General features: G+C 27.6%; 1 protein-coding gene across 5 annotated transcripts in view; it reads left to right on the top strand.

Annotated features, from left to right (window-relative positions):
* Nucleotides 1-21,565, top strand: part of larp (La related protein) — a 54,823-nt gene extending 33,258 nt beyond the window's left edge. For 4 of the 5 annotated variants that reach the window (XM_016061352.4, XM_016061354.4, XM_016061353.4 and 1 more), the window contains 5 exons: nucleotides 6,775-6,919; nucleotides 7,598-7,707; nucleotides 12,002-12,126; nucleotides 14,781-15,566; nucleotides 20,425-21,565. In XM_016061352.4, coding sequence (XP_015916838.2) covers nucleotides 6,775-6,919; nucleotides 7,598-7,707; nucleotides 12,002-12,126; nucleotides 14,781-15,563 — 1,163 coding nt within the window. In that variant the 3' untranslated portion in view covers nucleotides 15,564-15,566; nucleotides 20,425-21,565. The remainder of the gene's footprint in view (nucleotides 1-6,774; nucleotides 6,920-7,597; nucleotides 7,708-12,001; nucleotides 12,127-14,780; nucleotides 15,567-20,424) is intronic. The other variant, XM_087154856.1, reaches the window with a different exon arrangement.
* Nucleotides 21,566-24,312: the final 2,747 nt, after the last annotated feature.

Here is a 24,312-nt window from a genome sequence, read left to right as displayed (position 1 = left end):
TTTCGAGTGTTTTTCTTTATAAAAAGTACTATTTTGTACATGACTTATCTACACTTTTTACTTTGCTATTTGAATATATGAGGTACATTTTGGCGATGAAAATTTTTCTGTTTAAGTGAATGAGGTAAAATTCTAGTTTATAACATATTATAGTTGCCCTGTTACGGTTGGGTAAAGAATAAAAAATGAAAAGTTGCAAAAAATGATAACAATTTAGAAAGAAAAGAAACTAAAAATTAATGGCCGGGTGAACATATAGTTAGTACATTTTTTGAAGTGGTGTCGCAAAACTTTTATAACCCATAAGGAATAGTAAATTTTCTTCTTCAAAAAACAAGTTCCAGAAGATAACAAGTATATTCTAAAAAAACATACCTTCTCCATAGAAGCTCTCTGAGTCTAGGATGAAACAAACAGAAAAAAAACCTTGGCTAGTGAAAATGAATTAGTCCAGTTCTTTTTTTGAAAAAAATCTTTGTTGTTTTATTGGATAAGAACATGTTAAAAATCATCATATTGAGGCACATCATGTAAGGAATCATCAATGGCACATCCTAAAAATGTGGTAACTAGTGATAACTGGAACAGGAGACCGGACTTATTCTTGAAACGGAAAAGCTGCCGACATTCTTTTTGAGATTTTTTTTTTGAAGAGATTAACAAGCAGGAGATATCCCGATCATGAAGTTAGAAAATGACTGTGAAGGATTTCCATCACTGGCGGTGGCTGGTCAGCGGATCATCTTAAAAGCTGGAGATTTATCAGGAAAATTCTTTAGTAGACATTAATCCGAGACAATGAAAAGGACAGCAGATTTACAACATGGCGGTAGATGAGTTAGTTACAGAGAACAAAACAACAAATAAAGATGGCGCAAGGAAGCCATTCTTCCAAAAAGCTTCTCCACCTCAGGGAGGTGGGAGCAAAAAAATATCAAAAACTCCGTTAAGCGGAGGGCAGCAAATTTACTTGACCATCAAAATATCGAAAGCCTCTCGTCTTCCGCGCTCTTCCTTTTTATAAGATACAAAAACTTAAAGTTGAAGTTGTATTACATGTTGTGCAAGTTAAAGTTAAATTATCTAAAAATCACGAGTTGAGACGAAAAATTGATTATACGTTAACAGTTACGGTTGAGAAACACAACATACACGCGGAGATGAAAGATGCCGACAACCAGTGAATTCTCAGAAAAAAAAGGGTGGAATGTTCTCGAAAGAAAGGGGCTCTTCAAGGAGCTGGTAAGGAATTTTAGGGGGAGAATGTCCAAATTGCGCTACCGCTTAAGGGGCTAAAGAAAGATGATGAAATAAAAATGTATTACAAAATCATAAATTAAGTCAAAAGAATTAGTATTATTGATTAAAAAAAAAAACAGGATATTTAGAAAATTAGGCTGTGACCTAATGTCACATTATACCCCCCACTGCAGAAAAAAAATTTTGAAGAAAAAATTTTTTTTTTGTTTTTGCCAAAAAAAGATATTAATCCAAAAAAATGTATAAATGAAATTAAGTTCTAACAGCCTGCAACTCCAGTTCACCACTACTCCACTTACAAATAGTCAGATGTTTACATAACAATCTATATCAAAACTTTTGATAGTAAGAGTCTGAAATGAGAAAAGCTGTGCCTCAAACATAAGACATACAAAGAACTAGTAACACATAACAACACATACATATAAGCAGCTTTACATGGCTGCATCTTGATTAGTGAAAAGGCAAAACAATGTTAATTGTTTGATAAAATGGACGAAAAAACACAAAACAATCTTAATTGTTTGCTAAATGAAAACAACCATTTTGACACAGAATCGTCAACACATGTACTATAAATTAAACTTAAACAACATATGCCTTGATGCATGTGAATGCCTATAAGTGCAATAACACCCGTATAAAAAATTCAGGCTACATGAAGTAGACTGAGAAAATCTTCTCCAAAGAAAATAACATTAAGGAGGTAAAATGGATAATTGATTATTCAAAAAAGAAAATCTCACTTAGTAATAGTGGAAAAGCAATTTTTGAGGTAAAGGACATTAACTCAAATTATTCCTTGTAAGAAGGAATTGAAAAAAATTGATTTGTTTGCTGGAAATTATTATGAAAAAAAATTGAAAAATTGCAAACAAACGAAAAATCAGGCTACCATTGTAGACTGACAATGCTCCGAGCTTAAACGAAAAAAGAAAAAAAACTTTGTACAACATTTTGTACATCAATCCATTAAGTGAATTTTGAGAAAAAAAAAATTGAAACCAATCAAACAAGATTGATAAGTAGTAATCCGAGTTAAAACGACAAAAAAATTAGTACACATCAAAATGTATACCTGAAACAAATCAAAGTCATTAGTGAGAGCAATAAGTGCACAAAAATTATTAATTTAAGACTTGAAGGAAGTTAAAAACAATTGCAATTAAACTTACTAGTTGTAACAGGAAAAGCCTAGGCAAAACATTAAACTTAACAAAAACTGCAAGGAATTTTAACACTTAAAAAAAAAAAACATATTGACTCACAGAACTTTGACCAAAAAAAAAAAACTGCTCAAACAAAACAAAAAAAACAAGGCCTTGACACATTGCTTACAAAAAGCATTACCTAACAAAAATTGCTGAACAATATACAATTAACAAACTCAGCATCAACAATTTGTATAAAACAACATAACACAAAACAATAAAAAATCATAACAACCGTTGTGACACCTTGAGATGTACAATGAGGTGTACTTGTATACATTACTAATGCAAAGAGAATTCACACTCTGCAAAAATCCAAAAAAATTTTTTGTATGTAATAATAGTGACTTATGACATACTAGAAAAGGAAAAAAAAATACTGTACAGAACTACAGGGTCGAAAAACAAAAAAATTTGGCATTCGAAAATCAGACGTCATTAATTAATTACAATTATGTGTTTAAGTAATTTTTAAAAAATACAAATATTACCATGAAATATTTGTTAAAAAAATTGCAAATAGTTAGACATGAACAACGTTGTATCATTTGTTCGTTTATAAAATTAGTGATTACTTAATCAATGTATTATTGATTATGAAAGATTTTGATGATTATTTCATATTATTACAACACAAATGAAAGAATGTTCTCAAACAAAGCAAAAAAATGTTTAACCTCAAAAGACATTTAATTATTAGTTTAACATTAACAGTGAAGGTAACATTGTGAAAGTTATGTACTTTAGTAATTATTAACATATGGATATTCAAAGGTTACGCGAAAGATTTTCCTCAAAGAGCATCAAAACAATTCAATTATCTAATAATTGACTCGAATCATTTTTTTTTTTTTTTTTTAGTATTTATTTAATTAAAATTATTATTATATATATATGTCATATATATCATCCGGTTCTTTGACCAGGGTATCATAATTGATCTTCTGGTTTCTTTGACCAGGAATACCTTCTGATTCATTTTTGATCAGGAAACTAAAATTAATAATTAACGTCTGGCTCTATTATGGCCAGGGAAAAGTAGAAGAAAAAAAATTCTGGTTTAATTTACCAGCAAAAATCGTTGAGCTCAGGTATTACCCAGAGCAATCGGGACATATTTTTCCCAATTAGTTTAATAAATTAATCCCAAAAAAAAATTTTGATGCATCTGTATTACCAGACACGATTCAGGAAATTCACTATCCCAAATATTTTAATTTTTTTTTTTGTAATAATTCAAGTAAATATTAAATTATCAGATACTCCAGTAAGAAAATCGTAACACATTCAAACATATAAGCCTAGCAAATCTTACATCAAAACATTGATTCACTAAAATTGAGAACATGACATAATAAAAAATTGGGAAAGAGCCAAATTTGAGAACATTAGATAATAAAAAAAATTGGAAAGAGAATTTCTTTCTTTTTTTTTTTTTTTTTTAGAAAAAATAAAAATTGACCAAAAGAAAATCTAACAGGGAACTGCTCATCCTCCATCATTGGAAAAACCCTTCATTTTTGAATACCTCATTCAATTAAAAGCAAATTAGTAAAATTAGAAACATTAAAAAGTTAGAAGAAATAAATTTATAAGTGCAAAAGTCATTGATATTGTATAACAACTGCTACAAGACCCCGCTGTTCCACGGATATGTAATGACCAGCATCACACACAACGATGCCCAAATAACACTCGTCACACATATATCAATAAGTTAATTACAAAAATTATTATCAAAAAAATTATTTGTTAAACCATAAGGATAAACCTTAGGGATAGTGATATTGTTAAAATTATCAGGCATAATTATTGAATTAGAATAAGTTCTATTACGGGTTTGAATTGGGGTCATCTAATGAAAAAAAATTAAATAATGATAGTATCAATTACACAGGTATTATTACTAATTGTAACCTTTTGATAACCTCATGAAAATAATGTACACATTGAAATATAATAAATTTAAGTATCAAGAAAAACACAATTAAAAAAATTAGGTAACCCTTCAAATTACTGTTAATCATATAACGATATACTTGCATAAACAAGAAATATCAACCATTAGAAAAAACAATATTGTCATTAATTATTTCAAAGTGCAAATAAATACCCAAAAAAATTTTAAAAACAAGTTAATCATAAATATGTAATTGTAGTATAATAGATTAGAACACTAATAATTTATCAATATAGGAGAGTAAGACATTGGCAATTCATATTAAAAATCAATTCAATAACCTTTCAACAAAATAATCAATTAAATTATCAAACATGACCTGATTCAAAAGCATAAGAAGCAAAATATTTAGTTCACATAAAATTTACCAAATATTAAATAATAATTATTATTTTAACCAATTGCTGTGAAAAAAAAAATTTTTTTAAATAAATTATGTAAACATCAATTTTATAAAATAAAAGGAATCTTATTTTTAAATTGTTATATGAAAAATTATTTACCAAATCTTATCCAATTACTACTTATTATTTAATCAAAAATATTTATATTAATCATCCTAATCAAAATCGTTATTTTTAATCACTATTATAAAACAATTGTAATATTCAATTACAGAAATTATGACAAATAATTATTATTAACTCAACTTAAAAAAATTATCTATTTGGTTATTGTATGAAACAAATTAGTAAATAACCAAAACAAGATATTAATTAACTAATCAAAACATAAAGTCTATTAAAAAAATTTGATTACATTGCATAATTTATTATTGTTTATTTGGCTATTATATCAAAAACTATTGAAATAAACAGTTCATTTCCTACTCCAAACTTAAAGAAATTTATTGAAATTAATTGTATTAAACATTGAATAATAATATCTTACATTACTCATAGTAAAAAAATTAATTTGAAATCACTGGTCAAAATAAATATAGTTAAAAACTATATACACCAACCGAAAAGCGGAACGGCACCAGATGCCCTGTTACGGTTGGGTATAGAATAAAAAATGAAAAGTTGCAAAAAATGATAACAATTTAGAAAGAAAAAAAACTAAAAATTAATGGCCGGGTGAACATATAGTTAGTACATTTTTTGAAGTGGTGTCGCAAAACTTTTATAACCCATAAGGAATAGTAAATTTTCTTCTTCAAAAAACAAGTTCCAGAAGATAACAAGTATATTCTAAAAAAACATACCTTCTTCTCCATAGAAGCTCTCTGAGTCTAGGATGAAACAAACAGAAAAAAAAAACCTTGGCTAGTGAAAATGAATTAGTCCAGTTCTTTTTTTGAAAAAAATCTTTGTTGTTTTGTTCTCTGTAACTAACTCATCTACCGCCATGTTGTAAATCTGCTGTCCTTTTCATTGTCTCGGATTAATGTCTACTAAAGAATTTTCCTGATAAATCTCCAGCTTTTAAGATGATCCGCTGACCAGCCACCGCCAGTGATGGAAATCCTTCACAGTCATTTTCTAACTTCATGATCGGGATATCTCCTGCTTGTTAATCTCTTCAAAAAAAAATCTCAAAAAGAATGTCGGCAGCTTTTCCGTGTCAAGAATAAGTCCGGACTCCTGTTCCAGTTATCACTAGTTACCACATTTTTAGGATGTGCCATTGATGATTCCTTACATGATGTGCCTCAATATGATGATTTTTAACATGTTCTTATCCAATAAAACAACAAAGATTTTTTCAAAAAAAGAACTGGACTAATTCATTTTCACTAGCCAAGGTTTTTTTCTGTTTGTTTCATCCTAGACTCAGGGAGCTTCTATGGAGAAGAAGGTATGTTTTTTTAGAATATACTTGTTATCTTCTGGAACTTATTTTTGAAGAAGAAAATTTACTATTCATTATGGGTTATAAAAGTTTTGCGACACCACTTCAAAAAATGTACTAACTATATGTTTCACCCGGCCATTAATTAATTTTTAGTTTTTTTTCTTTCTAAATTGTTAACATTTTTGCAACTTTTCATTTTTTATTCTATACCCAACCGTAACAGGGCAATAGTTATAAGTGTTTTCTTCATAATCAATACAATTTAGAAATAGTACATTTTGTACAACAAAAAAAATTTTCAACTGTTAAAATATTAGCCCTTTTGGTTCATATTAGTCTCATTCAATTAAATGAAGGAAAAAAAGATGCATAAGAAACAGTACCTGACATATCTATATCAATCTCAAGTTCAATTATACTGAGTGCATGTAAATGGCAAGATAACTGTGATAATAAGTGCCTCTTATATTCTATAATATTTTTTATTTTAACTATATCAGCATTTGTTATTCTTCAATATGTTTAATGTATCGATTTCTCTCATAGAAAGAAAAGTTTTGGGTATTGGACAATCCCAAGAAATGAATACTCTTTTCCGGTTCTGGTCATTTTTCTTAAGAGATCATTTCAATCGCAAAATGTATACAGAATTTCGCAAATTGGCTACAGAAGATGCCAATCTGCAATATCGGTAAATTAACTTTTTATTGCAAGTTATGGTGTGTATTTTACTCATCTGATATTTCTTTTATTTGTGAAATTTGCAGAATTTAAAACACATTGCTTATCTATAATTGCAAGGTGCATAACGTTTTTAAAGTGCTTAATTTGTCAGAAACTTGTTATTTTATAATGATAGTGTAAAGTTTTTTGAATTTTATTGATTTTATGTTATAAATAAAGAACTTTAAACGATAGAAAAAATATTTTTATTACTGCACAGATCTTAATTATGATTGATTTTTTATTTTTTTTTTTATTTTTGGAAAGTGATTAAAAATATATTTTAGGTGCTTCTTTTGTTGAAAAGTCTGGCTATGTTTTTTCCCCCCTTGTTATTCCATATTTTCCTGCATTAACAGAGGGGAAAATGCCTCTTTTACATAAAATTAACTTCGTGTTAGGATTTTAAAACTAAATGTAGGTTTTATAGTTAATGTTTTTGTTTTGTTTTTTTCTTCAAATATCTTCATTCCTATTTTGAAATGAATATGCAATTTAAGGTGATTGCTCTTTATTAAAAAAGTTAAATGAAAGGTTAATTTTTTTTTCCTTCTTGGTAATGCAGGGTGACCTGTATTACAGGTTCTTTTATTTTATAGCTTATTTTGTGAAACAAATTTTATACCTATGTTGTTTCTCTTTGCAGATATGGTCTGGAGTGCTTATTTAGATTTTTCAGCTATGGCCTGGAAAAACATTTCAGAGAAGATTTGTTCGAGGATTTCCAAAATGAAACACTAAAAGATTTACAAAATGGTGATTACTTTTACTATTTTAGTTTTGGGGCTTTTAATTTAAATGTTCATTTTGTTCTACAGATTTACTTTTTTATTTAATCAACTGAATACTATTATTTACTTATTACTATTGTTTATGACTTTATTCATTTTATTTACTTAATACTATTGCTCTCAAATAACACTGCTTTTAAATCTAGATTATTACTTGTAGTTCTTCTCAAAAGTCTGCGAATACTATTCTTGAGTTGTTGTTTTATATATGTATATTTATATTTTAGTCTTGGGGTAATATTTTTTCAATTTTCTGTCAAAAATTTGAATTATGCTTGGGGGAAAAATTATCGCAATATACATTCTTAATTTTGTTCATTGCATAAACATTTGTTAATTATATTTATACTCTAGTTGATATAACTAACAAATTGGGTAATAAACACATATTCAGGGCAATTTTTATTGAGACAATATATGATTTATAATTTTAGCAAATATGCAGTCTTTCCTGAGACAGACTGGGGTAAATGAGCCTTTTTAGCTGAAATGACTTTTTGCAGATGCATTTTCGTAAATAATTTAAACTTGAGACATGTATTAAAATTTTTAAACTATGTCATTTATATCTATAATTTGAAAAAATCTGCTAAGGTATTTTTTGTGAAGTACTTTTTTAATGTTTATATTTTCGGAACATGTTGCCTAAAGAGTATGCATTTTCACATTTGAAATGTTAATAAAGTCTTATGAATGTCTGCTAAGATACTAATGTGCCCAATTGGCTTAGAGAAATAACAAAAAAGTAAAAATACCATTGGGCTATCTTCCAGAACACCATACCTTTAGAAATCTGGATTCCAAATCCTTAAAAAAAAATTATTTTTATTCAGAGAAAGTATTTATATGTCAATCATTTGTATAACAACTGGAAAGACTATCATCCAACAATGTGAGTTGCGATGGAATCATACACATCAAAAAGGGATAACTTGTAGTGCATTAAATATATTGAAATTCGAAAAGCTACACATAAATAGTCAAACATAATAATTAATTACTGTGGGAAAAACTGTCATTCAGCAATAAAAATTATTTTTCATATGTCAATAATGGAACTCAAATATGAATGTCATAGTAGCATTTCATTCAAAATATCCGGATTTGAAAACTATGAAAGGAGCAAAAAAGGTTTAAAAGAAAAAATTATCAAAATGGTAACTGAAATTCGAAGGTGGAACATTGTTTATATTAAAAATATCGGAGTTTGAAAAACCATATGAAGTGAGCTGAAAAAAGAATAAGAAAGTTCCCAAAAAAGTGATATCTCAAATTCAAAATTTGCATTTTCTAATTTCGTATGAAATTTATCAAAATGAGAAAAACCACAGGAAAACAACCATGAACAATTAATTGCTGTCAAAAATGTGATCCGATCACTGTGTGGATTTACAAAAAATTTGGTGTGAATAAGCCTTTTTTTCTTTTTTGTGCTATATTGAGTCTCAAAATTAGTTTAAGGGGCATGCAAGGCAGAAATTTTTCATTCAATGGTCAAACTGGACAACTCCCAGGAAATCCTGTTTTATATTTCTATGCTTAGCTTTTATCCCTTTCTCAAATAAAAGTGGTTGAATTTTCTATTTAAGTAATGAATTTAAATACATAATTCTCTGCTGCTCATTGTAGGTATTCTGAAATGTTTTAAGTTTTTAAAATAAATAAAATAAAGCATTTAATCTAATTTTGTACCATAATATGCTTTATGGATTTCATGTACCTTATGATATTTATTGGATATTACTTTCATATACATTTAGTTATTCATAATAGGTTTCTGTTAAGATGCACTTTTTTGTAGTTTTAATATGATCATATTAACTGTTGTGTGTAACCCAGTTTTGTGGTTGAGTACTACCAATGACTGGATGGCCATTGTTAGAAGGTATGCATAACAGCACCTATGCAATGTTTTCTCACAAAAAATAATTTGGCAAAGCTGCTCTATTTTCTATTTATTCTAAATGTCTAATGCAGACATGCTTGATTATATAACATCAAAAAGAACAGATACTGTACAAAGTCCTGTGTCCAAATCTCCATTTACTGAAAGCATCTATTTTCCGGGCGCTTTTTAACAATAAACATCAACAAAACTGCTTTCCTTTTTTTTTTTTTAATTCTATTTTTACATTCTGGATCTGTTTAATATAAGTATTAGTAAAAAAATTTGTTCAAAGCAAAATAACATTTATTTTGCCTTTTAATAAGCCCATAAAAAAAGTTGTTGAAAAAACAAGAGCAGTTTTAAAAAAATAAGGGAGAAGAATAAACTATAAATATTAATGAAACAGAATATTAAGTGTTTCAAAAGTACACCAGCAGACAAGCTTTATTTATTAATTTGATTCTTTATTTTAGATTATTATGCCATTCAACCTATGGGAAAGCGCTGTGTAAAATTAACCTTGATTATCACCATTTTTTTTTTATTGAAAAACTTGAGTTTTGGTGTCTACTTTAAAGACTATTATTCAGAGAGAGAAAGAGAAATTTTCGGACTTGCCGAAGTCCTGATTATTCCATAAATAGGACTTTCTACCTCTGAAAGAATCAAAAAAAATTTGGTTTTTTCTTGTTATCGATTTTAAATGTTTCATGTTTATTTGATTTAAATATGTGATTATACAGTTGCAATAGTTTAGACTAAAATAAAATTTAGTGTTATTCACACAAACTGGCATTATTTATGTGTTACAATTAAGTTTTCTTTCAGAAGCTTAAAAGAAAAAAAGATATTCTGTTGTGTATAAAGCTCTATTGAACTAATTTTCAGATCAACTAGCTACTTACTGAATCTGATTTCTTTAGAAATGGACCGAATTTCCAGAAAAATTCTTTCTTTGCTTATCAAAATAAGTTTGTTATATAACAAATTAGTAAATATTAACAATAAAAAAAATTTACTTCACCTGGAAGAAAAAATTATGCATTATTATTTGTACATTTTTTGCAAATGAAAAAGCAGTCATAATGACTTCCTTGATCAATCTAGTGTTAATAAGTAAATGTTATATTTTGAATAATTTAACTTATTTATTATAATACTGTTTGTAAATTAAATGGTCTCAAGGCTATGGGATTTCCCCACTCTTTAAGTTTTTTCCCTCTCTGTAACCAAGTGTTGGAAAATCTTTTTCCTCGATAGCAGTACATTTCAATAATATAATCAGATGGAATATACTGTTGTGAGGAGAGAAAAACAGGATTTGCCAAAAACATGTTAACATAGAAGGGAAAATTGTGGAGAATGGGGAAATTGCACATATTCTGTTTACCAAGGGTGGTATAATTAGTATTGATTTGCAGTTTAAATTTAATTCTTTAATTCTTAACATTTTTACAGAATATCTACCAAGACAATTTTTAATTATCACTTACAGGGGAAACTAGGGAAGTGTGACTCTCCAATTTTGAAATGAACTAGTGGGTTGTATGCCTTATGAGGAATAATTTTGGCGGCAACATTCGTTTCGGCCCGTGGAAGGTCCTGTGAGAGATAAAAAAATAATTTGATACGTAGATAAATCGGTATTTTATTACTTTAATGCAGACTATTAGTTATTGTAATTGTCTCATACTCCAATTAATTTATTTATTAATTATTCATTAATTGATTTGCTATTACATACTCCAATTAATTTAGAAAAATTTTTGAAAAAAATTTTTTTTTTTAATTTGATAATATTTTTTTTTTCTTTTTTTAATTAACCTAACAGGTTTTTCTGAAAACTACAGATATATAAAATTTTCGAAACCAATTTTGACAATAAAGATGCATTATATAGTACGTGGAAGTACCACAAAATTAATTAGAGTATGAGATAATTACAATAACTAATAGTCTGCATTGAAGTAATAAAATACCAATTTTTCTAAATATCGAATTATTTTTTATCTCTGACAGGACCTTCTATGGGCCGAAACGAATGTTGCCCCCCAAAATTATTCCTCATAAGGCATACATCCCACTAGTTTATTTCAAAATTGGCGTCACACTTCCCTAGTTTCCCTTGTTAGAGATGCAAGTGTGAAGCTAAATTTTTGTCCAATCATGATTTTCTCATTATTCAGCCACAGTGATTATCCTCATTATATAAAGCATTCTTGCTAATAGAGTATTAAGTTTCCTCTTTACTTAATTTGGCAGATCTAGAAACATAAATGCCAATTTTTCATCCGAACTGGGAATGATAGGTTCGACACCAACTTGTTGATTTATAGTATTTATCAACAACTTATTATTTTACATTTTATAGGCTATTTATATGGTCTTGAAAAATTTTGGGCATTCCTTGAATATTCTGGCCAAAAGGATACACTTAAAGTTGATCCAGTTCTAAAGGCAACTCTCCAAAGATTTAAGACTGTTGAAGACTTCAGGGTATTTAACAAATTTAAAATTATTTTACTTAGTATTATATAGTGTTTAAATAATTTTGTCTTACTTTCATCTTTATTTTCTAATTTCAAAAATCAGTTATACTGTTTGCAAAGTCTGTTTTTTATCTGTCTGTCCGTTCGTCTTATTTCTAAACCTTTCAGCTGTTAATTTCTCTGTATTGATTAACAAGAATATTTTATACTTAACATTATTTTTTTAAACTGCTTTTCTTTAATTTTTTACATATTAAATAAGATATTAAAAATCACGAGTTTAGATATTGGACACTGTTCTGATTAAATCGTATTTGTTCAGATTTTTTAGCCTTGCTCCGAAAATACAATTTTAGAGCAAAATGTTCTGAATTTTTGGTATTAAAGCACCTTTTCACTCCTTATACTGACTTTCTTTCAGCTCGAGATGGGTCTGAAAACTAGAAGCAGGGCATATAACTTTTCTATGAATATCGTAAAACTCTGCTTATCTCAAGACAAACGCTTCTCGAACTTCTTCGAATGAGAAACTTATAATGCAATGCAATTGTGAAACTTTTGCTTAATCCTTTTAACTAGACGTTTCTGTCAATTTTATTGTTTTCGTTTGTCAAACTTTTGCCATTTTAAATACTTGTAATCCTCTAATATCACGATTCTTATTCACACGGTCTTAGAGTCAATCACCGCTTTCCGTATTTACCGGATTTGAAAGTTGCGCATTGCAATTCGTATTAACGGGATTTAAACATCTTGATTCCTATTCACGCAATTTAAAAAATCCAATATCATGTTTTGTATTTGTGCTTTTTTAAAACCCAATATCTCTATTCAAATTGTTGCGACTTTAAAGTCCAATACCGCAATTTGTGTTGAAGCGTTTTTAAAATCCAATGTTGTCATTTGTATTCTCGCCATTGTAATACCAAACATAGATTTTCGGATTTGAAAACTCAGATTTGTATTCAGGCAATCTAAAAAATATGAATCATGTTTCATATTCACGCGGTTTTAAAATCCAATATCGCTATTCTTGCAAGAAGTAAGTTTTTTCTTGGAGTAGTTATTAAAAGATATATTCTTCATTAGTAAGTAATTTAATTAAAAATGTTAGTTCAAAAAATTATTTTAAATATGAAACATGTTTGTAAATTGATATCAATTCTTTGCAAGTAAAATTTTCAGGGGTTTTCACTTTATGTTACGATTACCCTTCAATGACATCATGCTTTGTGTTCCTATTTTTGTTTTTAAGAAGTTAAAAGCTATGTCTATACCTGAAAGAAGTTTGTAAAAATAGACAAGCCAACTGCTCCACTTTATAATAGCATGTCTCCATTTAAAAACTTAAATTCTGCTTCCCTTCATGAGGTTCAAAATGCTTCACTTTTCATGTGCAAACCAGGTCTCTGGCCAAAATGAAGTCTTTAATCTGCAGATCCTTGTTGAAGTCACTGTATTGGCTTATAAAATGCTAGTAGGAATGTGTTTAGTCTTTGTTAAAGTAGATGTTTTGGTTTGATGCTTTGCAGTGTATATGAATCTTAAGCAATGTGATTAAAACTTAGTCTAGAAAATCTGAATACCCTTAATTTTTTTTTATCAAAATTACTAAATGTTGATAATTTGCATTGCTGATTATTCAGAGATAGTTTAAAATCTTTTTAAGGATGCCATCTAGATAAAAGTATTCATAAAGTTTTTAATGATAATTTGTCTAAAAAATCCTGTTCCACATGCTTTTTTAAATCCCGAATATTTTCATACAATATTATTAGAAAACGAGACATTTGAATTGTGTATGCCAACTTAACGTGCCTACAATAACTACTTTTGATGCTAGATTTGTGCTAAATCCATACTGAATTTTAATTGGGTTTTTTTTTTGCTGTTATTGCTGCTAATTTTCACATGATTTTTTCAAATCTTGATATTATTACATGGGAAATTCAAGGCACGTACATGAGTGTTCTCTATTTGACGATCATTTTTCCAATAAATTTATCAGTTATCAATACTGTTTTTTTTTTTTTTTTTTTTTTTTTTTTTTTTAAGGAAAATCTTTGTTTTTGATACAGTTTTAATTTTATACATGGGGAGTCTCTAACTGTATATTTAAATAACCACTTTTTTAGCACAGCTGATTTGTGCAATTTTGTCGTGAGTTATTGCTGTAGATTACACAGCTTTAAAAATCCTCTTTTTTTTTTGCGATGAGGATTTTCTATGTGCAAAAAATGTGTATATGTAATTTTTCAATATGTATTCTTTTTTGGGTTAGTGAAAAAAAAAAAGCATTTTAGTGGATAAAAGAAATTTTTTTCTATAAATTTTATAAATGTTAATTTAATTTACAAAAATGAGTAGTTTTTTTTATTTTTCCTCTTTGTACAAATGGAAAAGAAAATAACACATTGAGGAAAACAATTTCAGATAATTTCTTCAAGCTATCATCTGTCTATTTTCTGTATAAAAGTGATAGTCTATCATTTAATCATTGGAAAGTCCTTGATTTTTTTTTTTTTTTTTTTTTTTTTTGAGTGTATAATTTGTACTAAATGGTTTTCTTTAAATGCTTATAAAAAGAATAAAATTTTAAAGAATAGTCGTTTTTTTTTTCAACTGACCATCTCAATTCAAAAAAATTTTAATTTTTAACAGGCATATGAATGCAGCTATGCTACTGGCCCTGTTGTCGAACGCCATCGCAATTTATCAGAATCTTCTGGATCAAGGCAGAATAAAAATTATAATCATGATGCTAGATCTCGACGCAATACTATTTCTGCTTCTGATGCTTCTCGTCGAAGAAAAGGTAGTGGTTCTAAGCAAAATGAACAGAAAAAAAGTGTAAAAATTGCCCCACTTGAAAATAAAGCATCTGAAGTCTTGAGTTCAACTGTTGATAAAAGTCTCAATAAAGATAATTCAAAACTAGCTACTGGCCCTTCAAATTCTATTTCAAATAAGGCTAGTGATTCTGAGAAATGTAGTTTTGAAGATGAAGCAAAAAGTAGCAACACTTGTGAATTAAATAAAGAAGAAATTTCCCCATTCAAAGAAAGTAAAGTTCCTCCTGCTGAAAGTGATAGTTCCACTACAAGCGCTATTAGTGATGATAACCAAAATTCCTCTGACTCGAAAATTGATCTTTCAAACCAAGAGTCAAGTACGTTAAATGATGCAAAATCACTTGAATTGCTTACTGAGCAACCCACTAAAGAGGTTGAAAATACTGTTGATAAAGGATCATGTACTGAAAACACTTCATCTGAAGTTAAACCAGAAACCTCTATAAGCAAAGAAAGTTCACAAGATGATGACAGTGCTGCTGACATCTGCTGTGATTTTGTTAGTCTCAGTGTGAAAGCAGAAGAACAGAGTGAAAATATTTCTTCCGATAGCTGTACAAAACCTGATGATGAGAAGAAGTCAGTTGAATGAATGGTAAGAAAATTTTTTTAATCTTAAATAGTTTTTTATCGGAAAAATTATAATTGAAACTTTGTTAGCTCATGTACAGCTGATAAGTTTAAAGAAGCTGAAATTGTTTGAACGGTATTGTTTGCTTTCAACCAAAGTTTCAAGTACACAAAAGATTTTTTTTTTTTTTTAACACTGATATGTGAAATAGTAAATTAAGGAATTACGCACATCTAAATAAAGATTTTTAGTTCAAAACTCAAGTGGTATGTTTGATAATTTTATATGTTACAGTGTGCAAACGTGTTATTTAATCTTACTCAAGAGGTTTTTGCTTCTAGTTATTATTCTGCGTGATATTCTATAGATACCCTACCCTACAATGGTAACTAGTGATATGCAAACTATTGAGTTATTTATCAAAAATAAAATAGAATTGATCTTTTAGTATACATAATATTATAAGTTGAAACCAATGGTAGGTAAAAACACAAATACTTACTGGAATTGCTTGGTTCATAGTTTTCATTATTTGCTTTAAATATTGTAAGGAAGTTTAAAGATTTAAAACTATTTAATGTGACCATGGGTGCCACTCTAAAAGAAAATTTCAAGACTGAACTTATTTTTTAACTAATTAACACAGTCTAGTGTTGTTAACCAGAATTTTCAGAAATTGACTGCTATCTAACAAATTTACTGATATGAACCAATAACTTCTTCCTATAACAATTTCTCTATTTTTCATTTCCCCATTTTTCATTCTAGCTCTATATTTTTCTCTTTAAAAAAAATAAAAATTTCAACTTAACATTGACTTTCTTTACAAAAAGCCAATGGAAAGTGTAAACTAGATCACGCAATATTTCTTTTTTTGATCAATACTGCTATCCTTGAACTTAAAACTGGAATCCTTCATTAATAAAATATTTTCATTTAAATTCAAAGCAGTAGACAATTCCATCTTTTCAAAATTTTTGATTCATTTGATTTAATTAAGACAAAAATTATAATTTTATAATCATGGGAGTTTGTACCTGTGGAATTGTAATTGTGTCAAGTAATTTTGGCTTTTTATTATACTCTTTATTTAAAAAAATACAATTTTTAAAGAATTTTTTTTTTTTTAAACTACGAATTGAATGGCACTTCACTTATTTAACATTTAGAAAATGTAGTGAGAAATCTTATGTAATTCAAATTTGTCATTTCAAAAAACTGAATTCTTTTGTTCGTTATCATTTAGTTTAAAAATGTAAATTAACAATTCAAAAATCTCAAGTTTCTTAAATATAACAGGCATGTGATTGTTCAGTTAACTAATCAAATTCCGCGAATCTCAAGACAGTTATTCTCATACTTATGCTAATCCATATTTTATATTATTTATTAAATAATTATTTTCTTGTAGAAAACTATTTTACGATAGTTTATTTCAGGCTTATATTATTTGGACCCAATTCTAAACGGTTGTGTGACGCATGTACCGAAAATTACTGTAATCAAATAAAAAATTACTGATTTCTTTAGAAAAAAATTTGCTAATACTCTCGCAAAAAAAATCTATTTTATTCATCAAATTTACAATTTTATCACATTTGGCAAAGTGGCGAATGCTTATCATAAGCCCAGATTTTTTTTTCTTTTTTTTTTGGATGCGACAGCTAGTAATTTGCAAAACGATTTTGAAGACTTGCATAATGAGGAATGTTTTGTTTTCAATATATATATAGAGAGAGAGAAAAGAAATTTATTCAATAAAAACGAATTTATCTTTAAATTTTATGAATGTTAGTTTGGGCATAAAAAATTAGTTTTATTTTATCTTTTATATACAAAATGAATTAAGAAGAAGAACTACACATTGAGCAAAAAAATTCAGAATGTCACACTAGAGCTGCACAATGGGCTGTTAGCGACAGTCTGGAAAACATCCCTAAAGATGATCCAAAGACACGCCATCGCAATTTTGATCCTCTGCAGATGGGGTGGCTCCTCTGCTTTGGTAGCCCAAGGACTTGTGCATGAATTTTAGCACTTTTAAGGTAGAACAGTTTAATAGGGACCGATACCTCAGTTCCTGCTTTGGCTGATCAAAGTGGTCACCCACCCACTTACTGAGCGCAGCCAGTGATGCTTGACTTCGGTGTTCTGTTGAGAACTGTGTCATTACCAGGGTTTATTGTGCTCTGGAAAAAATCCGGATTTTTTGCTAACCGTGATCCGGAAGTTTCTGGAGTTCGAAGGTTCAGACGTTTCAAAAAATCATTGATCACAAAAGTTTCCGGAAATCAAATTCGCAAAGGTGGAACTTAAAAACACAGTTAATTTTATTTGTTTGTAAGGAGAGCTACTTTATAAGCTTATATTCAAGATTAATATTCATTTTTTAATCAGTAAATAGTTATTATAATCATCAACTCAAGAAAAAAAGACATATTTGTAGATTTTAATTCTCCACATCGACATAGGTATTTGTAAATGGTATAGGTATGTGTAAAATTTTAAATATATTTTAAGTAAACTAAGAAATGTTGAGAAAAGGAAAAAACCTTTTTAAATTTTTTTCGATTTAAACTTCTTTTTTTTTTTCTTTTTTTTTTTTCTTTTTTTTTTTACTCGAAGAATTTTCTGGAATTTTGACTTGGGCCCACAATCACCCCTGCATTACGATTAGTCCACTTCATCGATCACATATCTGATGTAATGAATTTAGGAACCGTATAATAATTTACTTCTCATAAAAGTGTGTAGCTGTGATGCTTATTATATTTTCAATTCAAAATTGTTTAAATTATTTTTAATCATTTGATTAAGTGAATTATGAACTAAATTACAGTTTTTAATAGTAATTTAAAAGGGCCATTTACTAATTTGTTATATGAATTTATTGGGATTTCTATTGTTTACTTTATTGTCTTTGCATCTTAATCAGTCAGTCTTATAAATGCCTTTGTTTAGTTTACATTTATAAATATTTTATTTAAATCTAAATAATACACCAAATAAAGCGTAACTTATTGTAATCTTAAAGTTATTCTTGTTATTCTTTTTTGCATAATTGAGTAAAGTAATTGTTAATTAAAAGAATAGAATGAATAATTCCACAGTGAATATATTAAATCATGCATAAAATGTTTTCATGTGAAAAATCTAAATTTTAACAATTAGTTAAGTTACAGTAAAGGATTAGGGCTTGGGGCTAATATGTAACTTAGAATACTACCTATACCAGTGTTTTCACCACAGCGCGAGAATCTCTGATATTTTTTTCTTTTCTCGCATTAAAAAATGAATAATGCGAGAAGTTCGCTCACTCCATTTATCAATTTTAAAATGTGCAAATCTCTTGAATTTTAGAAAAAAAATTTAGTCTTCCGCCATTTTGAAAAAGATATGAAAACAACCGCAACAAGTGTTGAGAGAGAAAATGAGTCCTTTATAATAAGTTGTTTAAAGCTAGCTCTATTTTTAGCTGTTAATGAATTACCAAACTCCCTCATCGGCAATTTACAGCAATTTGTAAAAGTTGAAGTCTGTGAAAACTATACTGGAAGACATAACAAGAAGTATGAACATGGAAATGACTTCAACGAACTTCACTATTCTATACTAGAAGTAATTGAAAAGCCTATGCTAGCATATGTAGAAGATAGGAAAGTGTGTGCACAATGCTACAAATTTAATTTGTGATTCCGAATAGTTCAGCATCTGTTGCAAGGTCATTTAGCATCCAAAACCGAATTAAAACAAAATATAACAGATTGACTGAGCATTTGAGCAACCTAATGAGAATAGCTAATGCGAAAGTAGATATAGAACATTTTCCATATGGTGATGCAGCAAAAATATTCAATGGTTTAGAAATTATAAGATGTTAAAAATGTATTATGTTTAAAGAAATTTTTTTTTCCCAAGTCTATTCCTGTTTTTTTAATTTTTAGAAATCTCACTTAACTTTTTGAAATCTCACCCAGTTTTTGAGAAAGGGTGAGAAATTCTCTCCCATTTTTTTTCTGTAATGAAAACGCTGTATACTATTCTATACTAAATTAACAAAAACTTATTGGTATTACACATTTTTTTTTACAAAAATTGGAATTGGAAAAGCATTTTGATTTATTTATTTTTACTATACAAATTACATTCAGCATTAAAATATGATTAAATGTCTATGTCAGCTCAACAAACAATTATATTTTTTTGTACCTTATTCACCCGTTAAGTTTTAAGTATTTTGTAGAGTTGTAGAACGATAAACATAACCAAATATCTATACAGGTATAGGACAAAATAATAGGAACACCTGTGCATAGCGGTACTATGTACAGGTGTTCCTTTTTTGTCCTATACCTGTATATATAGTAAAATTTTCACTCAAAATACATAAAAATTTTAATGATTCTAAAAAAAGATAGTAAAATATTACCCTTGAAAATGTGTAATAATTTTTTCTAAATTATTTGAGGGCTTGGGGGACTCCAATACCAGTGACTTCCCTCTTAATCCAAGTCTGATTTTATGTATATACATGAAAAGCTTTAAATATTTTTTAAGTGCTTAAAGTGTACTTATTTTTTGTTCAAAAAATTTGGCTACGCACCCTGTTTCGTCAATATGTATAAAATTATGCATGCTGAAAAAATATTTTTGTTGTGTTTTTTTTCTTTTCAATTATAGTTCTAGAAGAAAAAAAATTTAGATTACCCTAGTTCTAATGAATTTTTTACTGAATAAATGAGCAAGTGATAAATAGCTTGTTGTAAGAATATGCTGACTCATTTCTCTGGCTTTTATTATTGAACTGGTTAAAAAGAGGTCTATTGTATTTGCTTTGTTTTATAAATGTTTTTGTCATTAATTCAGATTTCTTGATTTTCAGATGTTTCCTTAAATGATGTCCAGAAATTGACTCTGTTCCTGAGTTCACTTTATTAAAAATTAAGGCAATTTTGTGATACAAATATTTTTATATTGGTAATTGAACTCCAGAAATCCTCTAAATTCATTTGTGCCATTTGCAAATAATAGTTGTGCCTTGTATTTATGTCAACAAAAAAAAACAACAAAAAATTCTTAGATAATGTGTGATTTATGTTTAGCTGTATCTGAATGATTTAATTGTCAAGAGAATACATATATTGAAATCATTTTTATCCGACTAAATTTTTTCATGTTTTCTTTTTTGAAAACATTGGTGATATATAAAAACTTCTTTTATTTGTATCCAATATTTGACAAATTTTATTGTATTAATGAGTGAATGTGTTGTTGGAAATGAATGCATTATTTCAAAGAATGTATCAGTGTTAAGTTGACTTATGCAAGATAAGAATTCTTGCTCTTTTTCTTTTTTTCTTGTTAAAAAAACTATTATATACATGTATTCTATATATTATATTTTTGTTTATAGATTTTTTTTTTTTTTATTAACAATAGCTTCTTGAATGAAATAAATTTACTAATGCATATGCATGTACTTATGTTGAGCAAGCACATTTTTTTTTACCAATAGCATATATACTTGTATTCTATAGATTATATTTTTGTTTCTAGGTTTTTTTTTTTAATTAACTATAGTTTCTTTAATTAAATCAATTTACTAATGCATATGCTTGTACTTATGTTAAGCTAGCACATATTTTTACCAAAAACCTTAGTTTAAAGGATTAATTTATATATTTTTCATATACATAAAAACTGAGTTTTATTTTATAATTTTCTTTTGTGCTGTGACGTGAAGTCAACTCAACCTTTCGCTATTACTTTACAAATTGGTAGGTAGCTGATTTCAAAAGTATTTGTTCATGTAAGAAATCTGTCTGAACATCTTAATTTGTGCAACATAAAAAGAAAACAGCAAATTCCTAAATGTTTTTCTTTTGGATTTTGTTAAGCATGATTTGTAAATAGTTTTATTCTGGAGTTAATTTCATTTGTTAAGTTTGTTTCTGAGGTCTAAGCCTTAAGCAAATAAAATTTCATGTTCTATGGTTTAAAAAAAGGAAATAGTATGTCATGAAATATTTTATGCTTTGGGTGTAATTTGTTTTGTACATTTTGAATGTTATTTTGTCTGTTTATAGTTTCAAGTATTCTTTATTCTTGAGAGGCTTTGCAATCTGTGTAAATGGTGTATTTTACTGGGAAACTGAATATACTTACTTGTAATTTACGAAGCCCTCTTGTTAACTGTGTTTTATAGGTAAAATTCATCCGATATTAGTCTGTGCCAAAAAAAAATTTTAATTATAAAGGCAAGCATTCAAAGAGCTCATTCTAATGAAGAAGTACTGCTTCTGCTACTTTTCCCCCTATTTATTTTTCAAGACTTAGTCTTTAAATCCTTAAGTTATAAATTAGATGATTCACTTATTTAACATTTGAAGCAAAATAATTTGAATATTTTGAAACCTAACTGTTTTAAACTATAGATTAAAAAATTTTAAGGTTGTAAATATTTAAAAAAAATTTTGACTATTGACAAACAATTTTTTTCATTTTTTTTTTTTAAAGTTATTGCTATCTTTATCTGTCTTTTTGCAATATAGTTACAAAAAGATGCATTAGCTTTTGAGCGTTTAATAGCTTGTGTAATTATTGAAAATTTGTCTCTTTTAAAAATTACTTATGATTTTTAAGATTTTCTGTGTGTTCATACTTGGCTTTGAGATTTATTGTGTTTTTTTTTTTCATGCCTCATAAACTTGTTTTAAAACTTGTAAATTTTTCTAAAACATTAACTTGACTTAAATTTCTTAACATGGTCACCTGTTCAAGAACACTTGTTTATAAATTTGGGTTATAGCTTGCGGATGTGCTTTACCAAAAAAGTTTCTTTTTACTGTGTAAAAGAAGATATAGTTTTAAGGCTTTTTATATATATATATTTACTTATACTCTAGTCAGTCATCTATAGATTAACATTTCCTAGTCCAAAAGGATTAAATGGTTTTCTATTTTAAATTATTTCTATTTTTCAGGAAACTTGTCTTCCCTTCTATAACTTACTTAATAGAAACTATTAATACTGTTTTAAGTATAATACAAAATAACTATTTCTTGAATAATTTCTTAATTAACGCATTTATTTGCATTTTAGTGTTATTTTAATTTTCGACCCAGATTCAGATCAGTAAAGCACGATATTTTAACTATGTATTTTTAAGTTTATAGTTAAATCTAACTATTGTTCTTTAATTGAAGAACTCTCCTGCTATTCTAATGGTGCTCAGTATGTTGCATTCCAACATAGTTCATGATTTGTATCAATCAAAATGTTTGTATTATTATATTTACTGTGTTTTGTTTAGCTTCAAGATTGGATAAGCTCTATAAAAAAAATTTCAGATTAGGTCTTGTCGTACTATTTTTCTCTATGCTATTTTATAAACTATAAATATTTTCATATCAAAAATTTCCTGGTATAATTAGTACTTTTAAATCAATGTAATATTCATATCTTATTAGATAGCTGTGTTATTTGTTCCCCACGACTATAAAAATTCCAATAGATTTTTTATTATTATTAATATTGAAGTTGAGCATAGAAATGCATTTTAAGATGTTGATAATTTGCAGCAGAACTTTTGAAGCTGTGCCAAATTACTAAAGTTTTGAATTTGAGCTGTAATATTCTTTTTTAATTACTAGTTTAATTTTTCAAGTAAGATTGTTCAGTATAATCACAAAAAGTAATTTCTGCATGTTAAATTTTGTTTTTTAAAAGTTGTGCCATCTAGATTTTCAGCTCAATAATTCATAAATGTGAGATTTCACTTTTTTTATGATAGTCATGAATATCTCCTAAACTTCTAGTAAAACTAGTAAATGCTATCTGCTATGTATTTGAGATTTTTTTTTTATTTACTGTGATTTCTTGTTGTGTTTAGTTAACTTAATTCCTTAAAAATACATGATGAAAACAGATTTTTTTTTTTCAACCTTACTTAATAATTAGGTTTTTTTTTTTGTATATATTTGTGTGTGAAATTCATTTATTGACAGAGTTGTGCTGTTGAAAATATGTTGTGTACATTTCATTTTTGCTCAAGTGAAAGCATTGTTTTTGTATGTGTAGTGTGAAATTTGGTAAAGTTTGAAGTTCTAAAAGTGCCTGTTGTGATTTATGAATTTATATGTAATATTGATAACCATGTGCCTATATATGCATCAGCCTTAAGAATTGATGCATCATATAATGCTTGTATTGTTAAACTGAGCTTTTGCGCTATGTGTATCAATTGGTTATGTTATATTGGGTTTGGGACGTTTGATTACTTTATGTATGGGCAATAAATAAAGACTCTAAAAGATAACGTCTTTTTTTTTCCTTATAGTATTAAGATAATTTAAATTCATCTTAAATGAGGTCACTGAAGTTATAAAATTCCAAAAAATACTTAAGCCTATATTTATAGAAAAACATAGAAGAAATTAAGTAAAAAGGTTGCTGTCTTTCAGCAAGCACCTCTTTGAACTGATTTACTTTTACAAATCCGAACACAGTATTTTACATATTTGCAGGAAATATCTTTAAGGTTAACTGATGCAATCATTCAGTAATAAATAAACAATTTTTAAAATAAGTACTGAAAGACAAAATCTAGAATTCTGACATAATAGTGTGATAACCATTTGCTTAATTTTATGCCATTTATAAAATTTCCTTGATCCCCCTGTAGTGTAATATATGTTATCCTTGACATTAATCTGAAATTAACAACTTTCACAAACCTTAAATCATTTTTATAGCTTAAGAATTGCAAAA

The sequence above is a fragment of the Parasteatoda tepidariorum genome, chromosome 11, assembly GCF_982258835.1.
Source record: "Parasteatoda tepidariorum strain Cologne lab strain chromosome 11, Ptep-v5.0, whole genome shotgun sequence".
NCBI classification, from domain to species: domain Eukaryota; kingdom Metazoa; phylum Arthropoda; class Arachnida; order Araneae; family Theridiidae; genus Parasteatoda; species Parasteatoda tepidariorum.
This window is presented reverse-complemented; position numbering and strand designations above follow the sequence as displayed.